Source organism: Harpegnathos saltator, unplaced genomic scaffold (genome assembly GCF_003227715.2).
Source record: "Harpegnathos saltator strain DR-91 unplaced genomic scaffold, Hsal_v8.6 scaffold720, whole genome shotgun sequence".
NCBI classification, from domain to species: domain Eukaryota; kingdom Metazoa; phylum Arthropoda; class Insecta; order Hymenoptera; family Formicidae; genus Harpegnathos; species Harpegnathos saltator.
Window position 1 is genome coordinate 442,398 of NW_020230561.1, and position 17,612 is coordinate 460,009.

At 35.8% G+C, this 17,612-nt stretch overlaps 1 protein-coding gene across 6 annotated transcripts in view; it reads left to right on the forward strand.

Moving 5' to 3' along the window:
- Positions 1 to 17,394, forward strand: part of Gbs-70E (Glycogen binding subunit 70E) — a 49,772-nt gene extending 32,378 nt beyond the window's left edge. For 2 of the 6 annotated variants that reach the window (XM_011142529.3, XM_011142535.3), the window contains exons 3-5: positions 7,238 to 7,753; positions 11,035 to 11,504; positions 17,193 to 17,394. In XM_011142529.3, coding sequence (XP_011140831.1) covers positions 7,238 to 7,753; positions 11,035 to 11,211 — 693 coding nt within the window. In that variant the 3' untranslated portion in view covers positions 11,212 to 11,504; positions 17,193 to 17,394. Of the gene's footprint in view, positions 1 to 7,237; positions 7,754 to 11,034; positions 11,505 to 13,235; positions 13,403 to 13,613; positions 13,733 to 13,830; positions 13,988 to 15,240; positions 15,450 to 17,192 lie in introns of those variants that run through there. The other 4 variants (XM_025305901.1, XM_011142532.3, XM_025305902.1 and 1 more) reach the window with 4 other exon arrangements.
- Positions 17,395 to 17,612: the final 218 nt, after the last annotated feature.

Below are 17,612 nucleotides of genomic sequence, written 5' to 3' on the forward strand. Positions count from 1 at the left end.
CATGGTGAAAGATGCCACTTTTTCTGTTCGCCAATTCCAATCGCTTTTCCGCCACTGCATACTTCAACTTATTCAGCTGAGCGCAGTACTCCTTGGCGTCGATGGTCTGACCGTGCGGAAATAGCTTGAAGTACAGGACGCCTCGCTACTCCAACCACATACTCAACATCACATTCTTTGGATGCAAATCCGCTTTGCCGACCGATTGTGATGAAACTATTGAATGAAAAGGGAACGTCCCTTTCGACCGAACCGCCATCGTTATTCTTCTCGAGAAAAGGAGGAGGAGTATCCGCTGATACGAATAAAAGCTCTTATAATACCTCTTCCCCCCTTTATTCAGAGGAATGAGCCTGAGAACTGGGCTCTGCTTCCAGTCCTGTTCGGTAGCTTTCTTCTGGAGCATTATTTACTAACATTATTTACTCGCAGAAGTCGATCATGACCCTTTACAGTCTTTTGTCATTGCGCAAACAACGGCTGGCAATGAAAAATCCTCATTTATGACAGCTTTCAGGGTATGACGCTCCTCCGTTTACACGGCACAAGAATATGCTGTGCTGTATACGAGTCGTATCGTGGTGGTAATATTGCATCGTTACTTCGCGTCCGATTTGACACAAATATTTCTCGAAGCGCTATTAAGCATTTGCGTGATACAGAAGATGAGTTTGCTACACTTTCTATCTAGCCACACTACGAAGTATGATCGAATAGCCTTAACGGCTCGTTGGTTAGCCATATCTGGCTAGGCCGACTGCTATTCTTACCTAAGCACAAGCTAGCTAAAGCATAAACTGCCAGATCTGATGCCTTAGCTTCTCGATCCTAATAGTTAAGGCCGTCCCTTTATTCTGACGGAGAGTCTAATCGGTAAAATATCGCTGCCCGTATCTCTGCCAAAATGTCCAGGGAGGACATTTTCGTCAGAAATTTCGCCGCCACATAAGAAATAGTCCTATCCGTCGTGAGCTATTCTGATGTCTATTACTGTGCACAATGTTGTTTGTACGACGCGGTTACCAGGGCACTCGCCCACAGCAGAATCCTGTACAGGGCTATGGAATGCACCATCCTCATATAAAGGCGGTGGACATTATTTCCAGGCCCCTCAAGCTTAGAAAGGAACCGGCTTAATGTGATTAATACTTTCACTATTCGAGAGGTTAGGCGGCCAATATGAACATCAAAGCATCAGCAACTGTCCAGGATAAGGACCAGATATTTCATACGCGAATTCACTTACAGACATCACCAATCCGAATTTGAGATTGAGATAGTCGTTTCTGAGATCTATGTAACTATAAAGGGTCTTGGTCTTCTGAAGAGCTACCTAACAACTAGTCCCAGGGCGCGAATTCGTTGGATGACATAGCACACATCCACTTCGGCAAGTAGGACAATCCTTCTTCAGTTCCCTCTTGCTAACATCAAAGTGTCATCAGTGTTACGCTTAGGCTAGTTGGGAGGACAGCCCATAGAAGTACATTGCGCGTCAAATTTCACAAGAGCAGTCTCAAGACCGATTCCTGCGAAGCTCTGCAATACATCTCTCTCTCTCTATATATATACAGGGTGTGGCAAAAGTTTGGAAACACTCAAATATTTCTTAAAAAATGAATTTTAGAAAAAAACGTTTTAGACAAAAGTTATAAGGTTTAAAAAGACGCATTCAATGGTAATATCAGCTTGACCTAGGATGGCGTTGCCAAGGTCAAATCAAGGTCAATCTGATATTTGTAAATAGAATCTCCTACTTTTTATTACATATTCTTGTAGCTTACCTCAAAAGTTTTTCAAAACACTATAACAAAGTTTTTTTTCGTTAAGTACTTTCCGAGTTACGAGGCACGAAGGTTGCAGTACCGCCGACATTAGCATTACCCAAGATGTACCGCGTGGAGGTTGCAAGGTTGGATTTACATCTCATGTGTGCGTGTGTGTGTGCGTGCGTGTGTAAAAAAGTGAGTGAGTGAACGATTGAATGAGTATATGTCTACAAATATAAATGTTTGAATTGTTGATCTTCAATTTGACACTGTACCCGGCGGTACGCACTCAGACGACCGATTGTAACCACACTGTATCAATCAATATCTACAAAAACTTATGTATGGGCGGGAATAGTTGGAACGCATATAATAGGGCTATTCTTCATTGATGAAATTTTAACGGCTGAAAAGTATGCTGCCATGCTTCGAAACGATATTATTCCTGCTATTCGCAATATTTACGGTTTAAATTTTGATACAGTTTGGTTTTAGCAGGATGGTGCCCCTCCACATTTTGGATTGTAGGTACGACAGTTTTTAAACGACACTTCCTGAAAGATGATGAAAGATGAATAGGAAAGAGGGGACCAATCGAGTGGCCACCCTGATCACCTGACATGAAATCCTTGAATTTTTTCTTTTGGAGTTATTTAAAAGATCGCGTTTACAAAACAAAACGTCAAAATTTGGATGATTTGCGACACCGGATTACCACTGAAGTGGCATTAATTATCTCCGAAACATTGGAAAATGTTAGTAGGAGCTTTCATGATCACTGCTTCAGTGTCAAGTTGAAGAAGGCCAACAATTCGAACATTTAAATTTGTAAACGCATATTCATTCAATCGTTCACTCACTCACTTTTTTACATACGCACGCACACACACACACACACACACACATACACACATGCACACACGAGATGTAAATCCGACCGTGCAACCTCCATGCGGTACATCTTGGGTAATGCTAATGTCGGCGGTACTGCAACCTTCGTGCCTCATAACTTGGAAAGTACTTAACGAAAAGAAACTTTGTTATAGTGTTTTGAAAAACTCTCGAGGTAAGCTAGAAGAATATATAATAAAAAGTTGGGGATTCCATTTACAAATATCAGGTTGACCTTGACCTGACCTTGACAACACCATCCAAAGTCAAGTGGATATTATCGTTGAATGCATCTTTTTAAACTTTAGAACTTTTGTCTGAACCGTTTTTTTAATTCATTTTTAAGAGATATTTGAATGTTTCCAGACTTTTGCCACACTCTGTATGTATATACAGGGTGTCCCATTTTAACATCCCACCCCAAATAACTCTTCAGTATTGAAGTTTCAAGGAAAATGATCCGAATAAAAGTTGTAGGGATTTAAGTGAGCTACTTTATGATCACCTTGACTTTGACCTTGACCTTTATTTTCAAGGTCATTTGAAGGTCAACTTGCACTTTTTAAATGGGAACCCTTATTTTTTATTACACTGTTTTTTTCTACTAGTTAATTTGAACAACTTTTGTCTAAAACATTTTTTTATTTGTCTGATATTTTTTGAGAAATTTGAGGAAATCTTGATAACTTTTTCAATATTTAATTTACGATATCTCGCTAACTATTTGTCGGAAGAAAAAGTGGTACTAGACTTTCTTGCTTTATTTAGTCTCAAGAATATATTGTTACAATAGCACCCTGACTTTTGTTAATTTACTGACTTTTTGGAATTCCAAAATCATCAAATTAACAAAAATCAAGGCGCTATTGTAACAATATATTCTTAAGACTAAATAAAGCAAGAAAGTCTAGTACCACTTTTTCTTCTGACAAATAATTAGCGAGATATCGTAAGTTAAATATTGAAAAAGTTATCAAGTTTTCCTCAAATATTTCAAAAAATATTAGACAAAAAAAAATGTTTTAGACAATAGTTGTTCAACTTAATTAGTAGAAAAAAACAGTGTAATAAAAAATAAAAGTTCCCATTTAAAAAACGCAAGTTGACTTTCAAATGACCTTGAAAATAGAGGTCAAGGTCAAAGTCAAGGTCATCATAAGGTAGCTCATTTAAATCCCTACAATTTTTATTCAGATCATTGTCTTTGAAACTTCAATACTAAAGAGTTATTTGGAATGGGACATTAAAATGGGACACCCTGTATATACAGGGTGCCTCATTCTAAAGGACCCACTCAAATATCTCAAAAGCACTGCGTTAAATCGAAAAATGTTTCAGACAAAAGTTGTTTGGCTTGAAGAGGGACATAAGACAGTGATATCATTTTGTTTATACGAGGGCGGTCCGATAAGTACTTAGCCTCACCGCCCGATGGCGCCACTATCGCAAAAGAAATTTACTATCGTGTAGTACATTCTCGTAGACGGCTACTGTCGAAATTTCAGCCGAATCGGACTCGTAGTTTTGTTTTGACCGCGTGTGGAAGCGGGCGTGTCCGCGGATTTTAGAAAAATGGAAAAAGAGCAATATCGGTCGGTGATTCGATTCTTGTTTTTGGAAGGGAAATCGCGCAGCGAAATCAAAGAGCGCTTGGATGCTGTGTACGGTGACTCTTCTCCTTCGATGGCGACCGTCAAAAATTGGTTTAACGAGTTTCAACGTGGTCGCACGTTGGTTTTTGATGAGCCACGCCCAGGTGCCCCGAAAACGGCTACCACGGAGGATAACATGACAAAAATCCACGATCTCGTATTGGCAGACCGCCGATTGAAGGTGCGCGAGATAGCTGAGACAGTAGGCATCTCAAAAGACCGCGTGGGTCACATCCTGCATGAAATTTTGGGCATGAGAAAGCTGTCGGCGCGATGGGTGCCGCGTTTGCTCACTCCGGACAACAAGCGCAACCGTGAGACCACTTCAGAGCAGTGTTTGACGCTGTTTAAGCGTAATCCGAAGGAGTTTCTGCGTCGTTTCGTGACCGTCGACGAAACATGGATCCACTGGTACACACCAGAGACAAGGAACAGTCGAAACAGTGGACTTCACCCGGCGAACGTGCTCCGAAGAAGGCGAAGACTGTCCTATCGGCCGGAAAGGTGATGGCCACCGTTTTCTGGGATTCACAAGGTGTGATCTACATCGACTACCTGGAGAAGGGCAAAACGGTCACAGGGCTGTACTATGCCGAATTATTGGGCCGATTCGACGCCGAATTGCAGAAAAACGGCCCCATTTGGCGAAGAAAAAAGTGCTCTTCCACCATGACAACGCACCGGCTCACACCTCCGCCCTCGCCACGGTCAAATTGGTCGAATTGGGCTACGAACTGCTGCTCCATCCACCGTATTCTCCAGATTTGGCCCCGTGCGACTTCTTTTTGTTTCCAAACTTGAAAAAGTCACTCGCCGGGCAGAAATTTGAGTCGAATGAGGAGGTCATCGCCGCCACGGAGGCCTACTTTGCAGACCTCGAGAAAACGTATTTTTCAGACGGATTAAAGAAGTTGGAGCATCGCTGGGTCTCGAGCTAAAAGTGTATCGAGCTAAAAGGAGACTATGTTGAGAAATAAATCGCCACTTTTCCAAAATTTTCGTTTTTCTTTTGTAGGCTAAGTACTTATCGGACCACCCTCGTAGATGGCGCCACTTTCGAGATATTCACTGATCATCAATTATCTTAAATAGAAACCCCAATCTTTTATTATATCACTTTTTTCTACCAACTAATTTGAACAATTTTTGTCTGAAACATTTTTTTATTTGCTTAATATTTTTTGAGATATTTAAGGAAAACTTGGTAACTTTTTCAATATTTAACTTACGATATTTCGCTAACTATTCATCGAAAGAAAAAATAATATTAGACTTTTTTACTTTATTTACTATCAAGAATATATTACTATAATAGTACCCTAACTTTTGTTAATATAATAATTTTGAAATTTCCAAAGGTCGATAAGTTAACAAAAGTTAGGGCACTATTATAGTAATATGTTTTTGATAGTAAATAAAGTAAAATAGTCTAATACTATTTTTTCTTTCGATGAATAGTTAGCAAGATATCGTAAGTTAAATGTTGAAAAAATTACCAAGTTCTCCTTAAATATCTTAAGAAATATTAGGCAAATAAAAAAATGTTTCAGACAAAAGTTGTTCAAATTAGTTTGTAGAAATGTTGATATAATAAAAGATTGGAATTTCTATTTAAGAAAATTGATGATCAGTGAATATCTCGAAAGTGATGCCATCTATAAACAAAATGCTATCGCTGTCCTATGTCCCCCTTCAAGCTAAACAACTTTTGTCTTAAGCATTTTTCGATTTAACGCAGTGTTTCCGAGATATTTGAGTGGGTCCTTTAAAATGGGACATCCTGTATATATAATCTTATTATATCGAACTGAAGTATTATATCTACCTGTTTCGTAGATAGGTTCTGACCACTCTTCCGAGATAAAGGACATTCAGTAGCATTCGAGTCCTCTAATTCTTATGTTCTTCCAAGGTAAGATCTTGAATGCGTTGACGATGTTCAGTGACACCGCTAATATAATCTCGGCTTAAGAAAAAATATGACTTTCTCTGAGAAGGACTTAATGACCGTATCAATTATCGATTGTTCTTTTCGGAACTCGAACTGATTAAAAGCCAGATTGGAGTCAACGTGGGCCAGGCGGGTGAAGACGAGCGGCGAGTACATACTTGAAAAGCTTACCCGTCTCACTAAACAAATAATAGGCTGGTAAATTGAAGAAGAGTCCGCGGACTTTCCTGTATTGTAGAAAATAATCATCTATGCCATTTGCTAGAGGAAGCCGGGCACACTGCAGGCCAACGTCAAATGGCCGTTAGAATCTGTCCTTAAGAAACCTTGTTCTGAAAGAATCCTGACTCTAGGTGCTGGCAGGAATACCATCGGAGCTCAGGATATTTTACAAGCTTAAAGCCGTTTAATTTTAGCTTAGCTTTAACTAGCTTCTTTCATATGATTTTCAACTCGGCAGACCAAGTGACCAAATCCGCAAATCTCCAAGGGGACGTGACTCCTCATCCCTAATCCCTCACCCTAATCGAGAATAGAATGTTAACTACTTTCCTCGAAAATAGGGAGAAACATTAATAAATAATAAATAAAAATTAATGTTAAAACCTTTTAATTGTTATTTAGGGCTATATAGTTGATAACATATATGAAAGAAAGGGAAAGATTAACGACAAGGTGTCTTCTAATATAAATAATTAGAACTTTTTATTTAATGTTTTTAATTATTGTTTATTTATTTGTCGAAAGGAACAAAAAATTTTCATATATATATGCCTTTTAATATTTAATATATTAACTTATAATTATGTTTATTATTATTATTATTATTATTATTATTATTATTATTATTATGAGTTATTTTTTAGAGAAACATGTTTATATTAAATCAATTTTTAGATTTTTTTTCATTATCAAACTATATCATACTATCGTACATTCTTCATTGTATCATGCACATCTAACTTGGCATGCAGGTTCGTATGATGTCAGAGCCAAGTAACATGCCACCATTATGGAGTACGGCTTATGTTACTGGATTAACCGGCGATTTGCTACGCACGTCAAAGGAGAATCAGGACACAGTGCAGGATGTTACGCCACCTTGGCAGGTGACTTTTCCACAACCAGCGAGCGATTACCTTGCCTTTCGTCGTAAACTTGATCAGGATAACGTTAGCCTAGAGAACGTAATCGTGCGCGAGTCTGAGCAGTGCTTGGTGGGCACAGTGAAAGTCAGGAACTTGGCCTACGATAAAGAGGTCGTAGTGAGGGTTAGCAACGACTATTGGTCCACCCATGAGGACGTGCATTGCACATATGTAGAACAGCCTGGGACACCGGCCCTCATTCTCTATGACACCTTTCGTTTTCGATTGACGTTGCCGGTAGCATCGAATGTAGTTGAGTTTTGCGTACGATACCGTACCGACGGTATAGAATCGTGGGACAATAATGATGGCAAAAATTATCTGGTTCGCAAGAAGCAAGAGGTAGGTGTCTCAATCCTCGCATTTCATATATTCTCTTCTTGAGATAAATTGATTACGTTCAATAAGATAAAATGTTCAATGAACAGTTTTTATTATTTCTTCTAGTGAGGAAATGTGCAATGAACAATTAGTGTTATTATTCTTCTAATTGTTAAATATTCTTTTGTATTGTAAAAAATTACAAATATAAATATAAAAGTAGCAATAGCATAAATTATAAATATACTTTTACATTCATATGATATATTAGGAGATTACATTGAAAGCCGCTATTTTTGTGTTTTTTGAGCATTTATTTCAATAATAAAATGTATGAATACATCAATTAAAGTATTTGTCCTTGGAAGCTATGACTTTTTCCCACTTTTCAGGCAGAAGTTGAATTCCGCGACAAAAGAACGATCTGTCTTTTGAGCCAATCAATTTAGTAACCCAATTTTCCACTTCCCCGTAATTATGGAAATATATATCTTCCAAAGTGTGTTGCATCGATCGGAACAGATGGTAATCGCTTGAGGTTAGGTTTAGAGAATACGCTGGATGCGGGAGAACTTCCCATTCGAGCTCCATCAGTGTTTATTTCACGGCTGTAGCAACATGGGATCGAACATTGTCATGAAGAAGAATCACTTTTCGGCGATTTGATACAATTGATGGTCGTTTTTGCGTCAAATTATCATTCAAACGCTCCAATTGTTGTCAATAATGTTCGGCGGTAACTGTTTCGTTTGGTTTCAATAGTTCATAATACATAACACCCTCCATATCTCACCAAATTGAGAGCATTACTTTGTGGATATTTCGCTTTGGTATCGACGTTGACGGTTGACCAGGATCAACCTATGATTTCTTGCATTTCGGGTTGTCAAAATAGATCCATTTTTCATCGCTAGTCACGATACGCCACAAGAAACTCTTCCTTTTATTCCTTACAAACAAAGAAATCGGTCGGAGATGTTTAAACGATTAGCAATAGCATTTTCGGTCAATTTATGTGGCAGCCATCTCCCTTATTTCTGGATCTTCCCCATGACTTGTAAATGTAGCGAAATGGTTGATTTATCGACTTCGAGCTGTTGAATCAATTCTTTGAGTGTTTGAGCAGGGTCTTCTTCCAATACAGCTTGCAATTGTTCATCTTCGAACTTTTTCGATTGACCTGGCCGCTGTTTGTCGCGAACGTCACAATCACCACTTTTGAACCGTCAAAACCAATCTCTTCATATTGTCTCCGATGGAGCAGATTTGCTATAAGTTTTCGCAAGCAATCGATGAGTTTCAGTTACACTTTTTTTCAAATCAAAGTAATGTAAAAGTATAATCTGTTTCACAAGAGCGTACGGGCTGTTTCTTCTAAAAAAACACAAAATTGTTAAAAATTTGATTTGGATCTATTAATAAATTCAATAAACTAAAATGCGTTTACTTAGTAAGTTCTCCTTTGTTATCGAGTATGGCCTGGCAGCGTCAGGGCATGCTTTCCACGAGATTTTCAGCCATTGTCTCAGGAAGAGATCTCCAGATTTCTCGTATATGACGAACGAGCTGCTTTAAATTAAAAATTTTCTTTTCTCTGAGTTTGATCTTCATGACTGCCCACACGTTTTCGATAGGATTAGTATCAGGCGATTGGGAAGACCAATCCATTGTAGTGATGTCATTTTCACGTTTCCACTCCGTACACGCACGACTTCGGTGTTTTGAGTTCTTTGTCCTCTTGAAGCACCCATGAACTATTATCTGAGCCAAACCATCTTTGAGCAGACTTTAATAAACACTTATGATAAATCATATTCATTTTCTGTGCATTCATATTGTTTGTGAAGAAATACAAAGTACCAAATCCCTGTTTACAGAAACATCCCCACATGAGTACTTTTACTGGGTGTTTTACTGTACGTTGAACAACGGGATCGTGACGAGTCGACCTCGCATACCTTCTGGGAATCCAGGCCCAAAAGGATGATTCATCGGTGAAGATTATATTGGCAAGATCACGGTCAATATTAGCCTTTGCCCACTCCAACCGTTTTTCGATGTGTTTCTCGCTCAAGAAAGGTTTTAACTTTGTGGACCGCCAGCTGTATTCAGAATCAAACAATCGTCGTCTGCTAATATTAAGACTCACTTCTATATCCTTTTTCAATAAAAGATTCTTCGCTCGCTGTAACGAACATCTAGGATTCTTCTCAAATATCTTGATGATAGCTTTATCGTCCTTTTTCGTCGTTGAGCGCTGGGTGCCACGTTCCGGCAGGTCGTTAACACTTGTTTTTGTTTTGTTATAACGTTTCATCCGCTTCCTAACCAACCTCTTTGACTTTTTCATGTAGCGGCCGGCAGCTGCATACGACATTTTCGGTTCTTTCGGATGTGTGCAAAGAAACACTGTTTCAAAACGACTTGCATACGCAGCACTCATTGTGTTTATTCTGTTGTGTTACAGACAAAACAAGTCACATTACGCATATCACCTCAAAACATTTTTCCGAACTGTTCAGAGAATTGGAAAAACCGAACTTAACGTCTGTGCGTCATCTATTAATAAAATGTGAAGCCGTACGCTCTTGTGGAATAGACTGTATATATCGGAAAAACAATTTATCGCGTTCCATTTTAATTTGATTATAGAAAAGCACTTGTGTAAACAAAGGATGACGTCTGAGGACTGAATTTTAGTGAGAAATGTTCACATTTCAAAACGATATAAGAGATATCTGTTACTGCCCACAGCATATATAGTTAGAGCTATCTACATAACAGCGGCTTTCAATGTAACCTCTTAATATTTAAAAAAGTGTTCCAATGATACGAGTAATACGTAGTAACTACTCAAAAGTTTTCTGAATGTAATTATAGATTTATGTTTGGATGTGATTTTGAAAGTTAACATCCGTTAAATATATGCATCAGATACATACGTGAGGTTTTACTCATTCTTTGATAATGTAGCGACAACGGATACTTTGCAAAATTTACACGAAATTAATTATAAACATATATAAAAATAACGAATGAGTATTCCTCGGATTATTCTCTTAATCGATTATACAACAGCAATGACTTACTATGATTCATTAAAATATTCTTGGGAATATTACATGTTAATATCCAAATTTAATATTTTACATTTTAATTATGAATAAAATAGTTATATAAGTGAACTAATTATTAAAAAACGGAGTTTTAAATGAACTGATTATTAGAATTAAATAAAGATATAAAATCTTGTCACAATAATAATACCAAAAAACTAAAAATATATTGCATTTGTGTTCCAGCCTCGAGTATTGGTCAAACGATTCGACACCTCGTCGATAACGTGCAATGGATTTTCGAATAATAATGAAACAAGGGATGGCGTTCAGCGTGTCACGGATGCCACTAGGATGAACATGCGTACCTGGAGTGAATTTGCGTCTTGGCATCATCTGGCTAATGACGCTCCTTATTGGTGAATTTGTTGGAGAGACTGCCTCCTTATCAATACGTTGTACGAAACTGTACGCAAATTCCTCCACTTACTTCTCCGGTCTTTAATTGTTGAGACGTAAATCATGCGGGATTATGGGATGTCTCGTGACGCATACGTCAGAAGACACGGAAAAGATGAATGCGAAACGAGAGAAAAGAAGTTATGCTCAATAATTTAATTGAGAACGAAGAATGAGAGCGTGATATGGGAAAAAGCACTCGACGAAAGACGATAGCGAACGCAACGAACGAATGCACAGATAATCTAATCTATATGGTAAGCTTATATTCTATTTTTCTTTGCTTATGAATATTTTACACTTAAGTATATTTGTGTGATCATTATTTTCACGCCGGGAATAAAGAAGAGAATGTAGTTTACGCGCTAAATAATGAATATCAGCTGACAATGAGAGAAGTATATGAGCTATATGCGGCGCGTGAAGCTAGATTATATGAACATTACATACATATACATATATACCGGGTGTTTCAGACCACCCGGGTTACTCGAATTTTTCGTTAATGCAACATTTTAGAGAAAAATATTTCAGACAAAAGTTGTAGGGCTTCAAAACATCTATTTACTGACGCTATGAATTTGACATTGGGATAACCTTGAGAAGTCCAGTCAAGATCAACATAAAGATCTTAAATGGATACCCCAATTTTTTATTATATCATCTTTTTCTAGCAATTAATTTGAACAACTTTTGTCTGAAACATTTTTTTATTTACCTAATATTTTTTAAGATGTTTAAGGAAAACTTGATGACTTTTTCAATATTTAACTCGATAACGATATCTCGCTAACTATTTGTTAGAAGAAAAAGTGGTATTAGACTTTTTTGCTCTATTTAGTCTCAAGAATATATTGTTCCAATAGCGTCCTGAATTTGGCTAATTTGATGATTTTGAAATTTCCAAAAATTAGCAGGTTAACAAAAGTCAGAGCGCTATTGTATATATATATTCTTGAGACTAAATAGAGCAAAAAAGCCTAGTACTTTTTCTTCTTCTGACTTCACTTCACTTTTTCTTCTGACAAATAGTTAGCGAGATATCGTGAGTTAAATATTGAAAAAGTCATCAAGTTTTCCTTAAATATCTTAAAAAATATTAGGTAAATAAAAAAAATGTTTCAGACAAAAGTTGTTCAAATTAATTGCTAGAAAAAGATGATATAATAAAAAATTGGGGTATCCATTTAAGATCTTTATGTTGATCTTGACTGGACTTGACTTTTCAAGGTTATCCCAAGGTTAAATGTATAGCGTTAGTAAATAGATCCTTTGAAGCCCTACAACTTTTGTCTAAAATATTTTTCTCTAAAATGTCGCATTAACGAAAAAATCGGGTGCCCGGGTGGTCCGAAACAATCGGTATATGTATATCATATAATATATATATATATATATAAAGTTCTCAAAAAGTCCGGGAACGCTAAAATATTTCGAAAAATATGAAAGATATGAAAAAATGTTTCATACAAAAGTTGTAGGGCTTAAAAAGATCTATTTAGTAGTTATATCAGTTTGACCATAGGTGACGTTGTTAAAGTCATATGAAGATCAACTTTGTTTTTTTAAATGAAACTCCCTATTTTTTATTGGAAATTCTTGTAGCTTATTTCGAGAGCTTTCCAAAACACTCATTTTTTATTAAGTTCTTTCCGAGTTATAACATTTGAAAGTTACAGTACCGCCGGCATTAGCATTACCCAAAGTGTACCACGCGGAGGTACACTGCGACCAGAGATGCTTCTCGGCCCACATATTTTAAAAACGAGTTGCGCTCGCTCGTATCTCACTCTTTGTCTCTTTTGTTTCTTTTTCCGATTATAATATCACATTTTTTTCTGAAAAATGTTGACCGAAAAAGAAAGAATATTGCTACTTATTTATCGAGGGTTTGAGGATTTGAGTATTAGATCATATCAAGAAGTAGCTGATCTATTCAATGTTACACATCCTGATCTCGATCCTATTTCTAAATTCACCGTTTGCAGAACAGTGACTCGTTTTTTTGAAACGGGAACAGTTAAGGACCGATCTCGCAGCGGAAGGCCAAAATCCGCAACTAATGGTAATAAGACTTTGGATGTCCTCCAATCATTTCAGGAAAATCCTCATTTGTCCGTATCAAAAACAGCACAAGCCCATGATATCAGTAAAGGTAGCGTTTCTAACATTTTAAAAAAACATAAATATTATCCGTATAAAATTGTTATTGCTTAAGAACTTATGGGAGATAATTTTGACAGAAGAATTCAGTTTTGTGAAGAACTGATGCATCGGTGTGATGATAATGCTAACTTTTTGAATTTTATTTTTTCTAATGAAGCCATATTTCAAATAAATGGTGCTGTTAATCGCCACAATTGTAGATATTGGAGTGACGAAAACCCACATTGGATGAGTGATCTTCGCACACAATATCCACAAAAATTAAATCTTTGGACAGAGATTTGTAGTCGCGGTATTATAGGCCCATTTTTCATAGATGGTGATTAAAATGCTGCAAAATATGAAAATTTATTGTGAGATCATATTCCTGAAATTGAAAATTTATTTTACGCAAATATGTCAAACGTTTGGTTCCAGCAAGATGCAGTAGGACCTCATTTTGCGGTACGAGTTCGAGAATTTTTAAACCATTCTTTTCCTAATCGATGGATAGGTAGGAGAAGTGCCATTGAGTGGCCTGCTGGATCACCTGATCTATCTCCTCTTGATTTATTTTTTTGGGGACACATCAAAAGTAAGGTTTATGCGACGAAACCAAGTAATTTGGAAGACGTAAAGAATCGAATAATGCAGGAAACATCTCTGATCACTTTAGAACAAATAAGCCATGTGATCACTAGTTTCTATGGACGTTTAGCTCATTGCCAAACAGTAGAAGGAAGACATTTTGAACATTTGATGAATTGAAAAAATAAAAAACAATAGCTTGAAAAATGTTACCTACACACACACACACACATATATACACATACACTACGGAGAGGGTTTGGAGTCTTAAAATACTGCGAGAGTGACGAACCGTAGGGTCCTGATCTCTGTAGTGACACACACACACACACACACACACACACACACACACACACACACACACACACACGCGCGCGCGCGCGCGCGCGCGCGCGAGGTGTAAATCCGACCGTGCGACCTCCGCGCGGTACACTTCGGGTAATGCTAATGCCGGCGGTACTGTAACTTTCAAGCGTCATAACTCGGAAAGAACTTAATAAAAAATGACTTCATTATAGTTTTTTGGAAAGCTCTCAAGATAAGCTACAAGAATTTCAAATAAAAAATAGGGGGTTCCATTTAAAAAACAAAGTTGACCTTCATATAACCTTAGCAACACCACCTATGGTCAAACTGATATAGCTATTAAATAGATCTTTTTAAGCCCTACAACTTTTGTATCAAACATTTTTTCGTATCTTTCACATTTTTCGAAATATTTTAGCGTTCCCGGACTTTTTGAAAACCCTGTATATGTATATTTATATACAGAGTGTCTGTAAAGTCCGAGTCACAGTGGAGAGATTTTGGAGATACAATTTTGGAGTCAAAAGATACTACGGGAATGACGAACTGTGGAATCCTTATCTCTATTGTGACACATACACGCACACAGTCAGACACACACACACATAGTACACACATACACACGCACACACAAGTGGCATAAATCCGACCGTGCAACCTCCACGCGATACACCTTGGGTAATGCGAATGCCGGCGGTATGTCAACTTTGAAGCTTCATATCTTGGGAATGGCTTAGGCAAAAGACACAAATAGATAGTGTTTTGAAAATGTTTCGACGAGGGCTACAAAATTATCTAATAAAAAATGGGGAGTTCTATTTAAGAAAACATCGACCTGACACATCACATTGACCTGACCTTGATAAAATCACTCAAGGTCAAATCCACACTTTCATCATCTGTCCCCCTTAATATCCTACAACCTTTGTCTGAAACATTTTTCCATATTTAAAGCCGTTTTCGAGATTCAGGAGTCGGACTTTATAGACACCCGTATATATACAAGGTGAGTCAAAAGTATGGAAACTCTTAAAAATCTCGTAAGATATAAGTTTAGCAGAAAAGTGTTTCAGATAAAAGTTATAAGGCTCAAACTTTATTGGTTTTATCAGTTTGACCTTGAGTAGCGTTGCCAAGGTCAGGTCAATGTCAACTTATTTTTTTAAACAGGAACCCTTATTTTTTACTATATCATCTTTTTTACCAATTAATTTGAACAACTTTTGTCTGAAACATTTTTTTATTTACCTAATATGTTTTGAGATATTTAAGGAAAACTTGATGATTTTTTGAATATTTAACTTATGATATCTCGCTAACTACTTGTCGGAAGAAAAAATGATAGAACTAGACTTTTTTATTCTATTTGGTTTCAAGATCATATGATTACAATAATTCCCTAACTTTTGTTAATTTATTGACTTTTGGAAATTTTGAAATCATCAATTTAACAAAAGTCAGGATGCTATTGTAACAATATATTCTTGAGACCAAGTAGAGTAAAAAAGTCTAATAGTTTTTTCTTCCGACAAATAATTAGTGAGATATCGTAAGTTAAATATTGTAAAAGTTATCGAATTTTCCTTAAATATATAAAAAACTATTAGGCAAATAAAAAAATTTTTCAGATAAAAGTTATTAAAATTAATTGGTAGAAAGGATGATATAATAAAAAATTGGGGTTTCTATAAAAAAAAAATAAGTTGACCTTGATCTGATCTTGGCAACACCACTCAAGATCAAACTGATAAGATCAGTAAATGCATTGTTTTGAACCTTATAACTTTTGTCTAAAACACTTTTCTGTAAAACATATCTTTCAAGATTTTTAAGGGTTGTCATACTTTTGACTCACCCTGTATACATATACAGGGTCTGCCAAAAGTTCCGGAACGGTTAATTATTTCAAAAAATAATGATTGTTTAAAACAATGTTTGAATCAAAAGTTGTAGAGCTTAAAAAAAGCTATCAGATATTGATAATTGTTTGACCTTGAATAACGTTATCAAGGTCGACATAAAAATCTTAAATAGAAATTCCAACTTTTTATTACGTCGTCTTTTCTCACCAATTAATTTGAACAACTTTTGTCTGAAACATTTTTTTATTTGCCTAATATTTTTATATTTAAGAATAATTTGGTAACTTTTTCAATATTTAACTTACGATATCTCGCTAACTGTTGTCGGGATAAAAAAATTTACTAGACTTTTCTATTCTACTTGGTCTCAAGAATATATTGTTACAATAGCGCCCTGACTTTTGTTAATTCGATAATTTTAAAATTTCGAAAGATCGATAAATTAACAAAAAATAGAACATTATTGTGCCAATATATTCTTGAGATTAGAATAGAAAAGTCTAGTACCTTTTTTTATCCCGACAAACAGTTAGCGAGATATCGTAAATTAAATATTAAAAAAGTTACCAAATTATCCTTAAATATCTCAAAAAATATTAGGCAAATAAAAAAATGTTTCAGATAAAAGTTGTTCAAATTAATTGGTGGAAAAAGACGATGTAATAAAAAATTTGAGTTTCTATTTAAGATTTTTATGTCGACCTTGATAACGTTTCTCGAAGTCATTCTAAGGTTAAACAATTATCAATATTCTGATAGCTTTTTCTAAGCCCTACAACTTTTGTTTCAAACATTGTTTTAAACAATTATTATTTTTTTAAATAATTAGCCGTTCCGGAACTTTTGGCAGACCCTGTATATTGCTACATACAGAGAAAGAAAGAAGTAATAATGATGAAAGATGTTAAAATATATAATATTTATTGTATCTTATTTACTTATGGCATAAATAATAAAAAAAAGAGTCAGAAATCAGAAAATTAGTTCTAATTAATAAAAATATTAATACTTTCTAAGAAAGTAATATATTTTATTCTTTTTTAGCCTGCAACACAAAGAAGCATAATGAGACTTAAAAATGATGGACTCGATAGATTTAAATACTTACAAGATAATTTGGAGTTGATTACACTTCTTTCTACAGAATATATTTATTTAAAAGGAAATGAAGTGTTTTTGGTTTTTAAGAGGTAGAAAGTGATTATAGTATAAGAAAAAGAATTGCTCTTTCTTTTCGTGAAATGGACATAGGTTAATATTTATAATTTATCTAGATAATAAAATTCATTCTCTCAAAATTTATTGTAATTGTAAATATTAATAAATTAAATTATTATAAATCATCGATGATTTATAATAATAAATATTTATGAAATTACAATAGCATTTAAATGTTCAATTGTAATATATAATACATATTTTAATACTTTAATTCATGTTATATATTAAAGTTTTATTGTTATA